Source organism: Poeciliopsis prolifica, unplaced genomic scaffold (assembly GCF_027474105.1).
Source record: "Poeciliopsis prolifica strain line A6 unplaced genomic scaffold, Auburn_PproV2 SCAFFOLD068, whole genome shotgun sequence".
In the NCBI taxonomy this organism is placed as follows: Eukaryota; Metazoa; Chordata; class Actinopteri; order Cyprinodontiformes; family Poeciliidae; genus Poeciliopsis; species Poeciliopsis prolifica.
The window spans coordinates 576,020-578,755 of NW_026562443.1; the positions used below are offsets into that span (position 1 = coordinate 576,020).

Consider the following 2,736-nt stretch of genomic DNA (forward strand, 5'->3'; position numbering starts at 1 on the left):
CCTTTTCGGTTTTTAAGGGAGAAAAATTCCACTTCAGTACAAACTAGCTATAAATACTTGTAGAACTGTCCTTTTAGAATATTTGTTGTAGGTCTTCTATCCTCTTTGAAAAGTCTTAAGCTGCAAGGCACCCTAAAGTCTTAACTGGAATAACAAACCTTCATTTAACTGGCTTATAGGGTTTCTCCACCATGCCCCTTATAATGTCTCAATCCTTCATGCATTATACCTGAAAAGAAAATGGTCTGACTTAATCCAACCAATAAGTGCAGAACATAAAAATATTTGTGTTGAGAACTCATTTATTTAGAACACAGAAAATTGCAAGAGGTCACAAGTTAACAGGACAAACAGGAACAACATTGATAGAAGAAGCTAGGCCAAATCCTCTTCACCCTCTTCCTCAAACTCTCCCTCCTCCTCAGCAGTGGCATCCTGGTACTGCTGATACTCAGACACCAGGTCATTCATGTTGCTCTCTGCCTCAGTGAACTCCATCTCATCCATACCCTCACCGGTGTACCAGTGGAGGAAAGCTTTGCGCCTGAACATAGCTGTGAACTGCTCAGAGATGCGCTTGAACAGCTCTTGGATGGCTGTGCTGTTGCCGATGAACGTGGCAGCCATTTTGAGCCCACGAGGAGGAATGTCACAGACTGCAGTCTTGACATTGTTTGGGATCCATTCTACAAAGTAGCTGCTGTTCTTGTTTTGGACATTGAGCATCTGCTCGTCCACCTCCTTCATGGACATGCGGCCGCGGAAGATGGCAGCTACAGTCAAGTAGCGGCCGTGGCGCGGGTCGCAGGCAGCCATCATGTTCTTTGCGTCGAACATCTGCTGAGTGAGCTCAGGTACTGTGAGTGATCTGTACTGCTGGCTGCCTCTGCTGGTAAGGGGAGCAAAACCTGGCATGAAGAAGTGCAGACGTGGGAATGGCACCATGTTCACAGCCAGCTTGCGCAGGTCAGCATTGAGCTGTCCAGGGAACCTCAGGCAGGTTGTGACACCACTCATGGTGGCAGAGACCAAGTGGTTAAGGTCACCGTATGAGGGGGTTGTGAGTTTAAGTGTGCGGAAACAGATATCATACAAGGCCTCATTGTCAATGCAATAGGTTTCATCTGTGTTCTCTACAAGCTGATGGACTGACAATGTGGCGTTGTAGGGCTCAACGACTGTGTCGGACACTTTAGGGGAAGGAACTACACTAAAGGTGTTCATGATGCGGTCAGGGTACTCTTCACGGATCTTGCTGATCAGAAGGGTACCCATGCCAGAGCCTGTACCGCCACCGAGAGAGTGTGTCAGCTGGAATCCCTGCAGGCAGTCACAGCTTTCGGCCTCCTTCCTGACCACATCCAGGACGGAGTCCACCAGCTCAGCACCTTCTGTATAGTGGCCTTTGGCCCAGTTGTTGCCAGCACCACTCTGACCTGCAAACAAAGGGCCACAATTTTTACTCAAGACATCTTCACAGGTCGCACAAGTTTTTATTTAATTGTAAGCAACGTACCAAAAACAAAGTTGTCTGGCCTGAAGACCTGGCCGAAGGGTCCAGACCTCACAGAGTCCATGGTTCCTGGCTCCAGATCCACAAGCACGGCACGTGGCACATACTTTCCACCTTTACAGTAGAGGCAGCACAACATTAGGCTAGAATCAAACACTGGTCTATTGAGCCAAATAAAAAGTCATATTTACCAGAAGCTTCATTGTAGTAGACATTGATCCTGTCCAACTGCAGGTCACTGTCTCCATGATAAGTACCAGTTGGGTCAATGCCATGTTCGTCACTGATGACTTCCCAGAACTAGAACAGAAAAAAATTTATGTATATACAAAGAAGTAAAATCAGCTTGGAAAAACAAACAAACAAAAAAAAAGAAACAATTACGGCGCCATTTCAACATTGACGTGCCTTCCCGCCGCAGCGCGCAGCTTCGCGCCCCTATTGGTTGAGGAGGTTATGAATTTCAAACCTCCCAGCTACGTCACTAACCGTTCTCTCAGATGCCGGGCGCCATTCAAAGCGAGCAAATAGTAGGCCTCAGTCGCCTCAAATAATAAAAAAGAAAGATCTAAGATAGGCCTTAAATGTTCTTGAAGTTACATAATCGGCCATTACGCACCACAATGTGATGAGCTTTTTTTTTGTCTACATCTTACTGACTACTTCCTTTTTTCCCCACCATGACATTTTCAAACGACTAAGGAATAAAGAATGGCGTTTCAAGTGCCATTTGTGCAGTTTCAATCTGAACCCGCAAGATACATTTCCTATTGAACAGTTTTAAACATTGAAAAACAAAAATCGAAAAACGGAAAAAAAAGAAAATAAAAAAAAAAAAACAGGGGAAAAAAAATCCTTAAAATGGATACATCTGCAGTTACTGTGGCAAAAAAATATTTTTTTCTACGGCTTAACCCACATCTATTTATGTTTTAGAGCAAGTTAATGGTCGAGTCGAGAAAGTAGGCCACAGTGATATTCCCAGGGTGTGGTTGCGGAGGCGCAGGAAGCACAAAGAGCCGGTTATTTGACAAAGAACAAAAACATTTGATGAAAAAAAAAATCAATTTGCATCACAGGTTTGCTTACCTTGGCACCAATTTGGTTTCCGCACTGGCCAGCTTGAAGATGCACAATTTCCCTCATTTTGCTGATAACTCGGTGTACCACGTCAACTGAATATGCTATGGTTTGCCTGTAAATGCGTACTAACTGTGTCGCTT

General features: G+C 44.8%; 1 protein-coding gene across 1 annotated transcript; it reads right to left on the reverse strand.

Annotated features, from left to right (window-relative positions):
- Positions 1-284: 284 nt before the first annotated feature.
- LOC129351571 (tubulin beta-1 chain) lies at positions 285-2,736 on the reverse strand. Its single transcript, XM_055020490.1, has 4 exons — positions 2,603-2,736; positions 1,705-1,813; positions 1,517-1,627; positions 285-1,436 (listed from the first exon to the last, which is right to left on the reverse strand). Exons 1-4 carry the CDS (start codon positions 2,657-2,659, stop codon positions 376-378), a joined length of 1,338 nt encoding a protein of 445 aa, XP_054876465.1. The 5' UTR covers positions 2,660-2,736; the 3' UTR covers positions 285-375.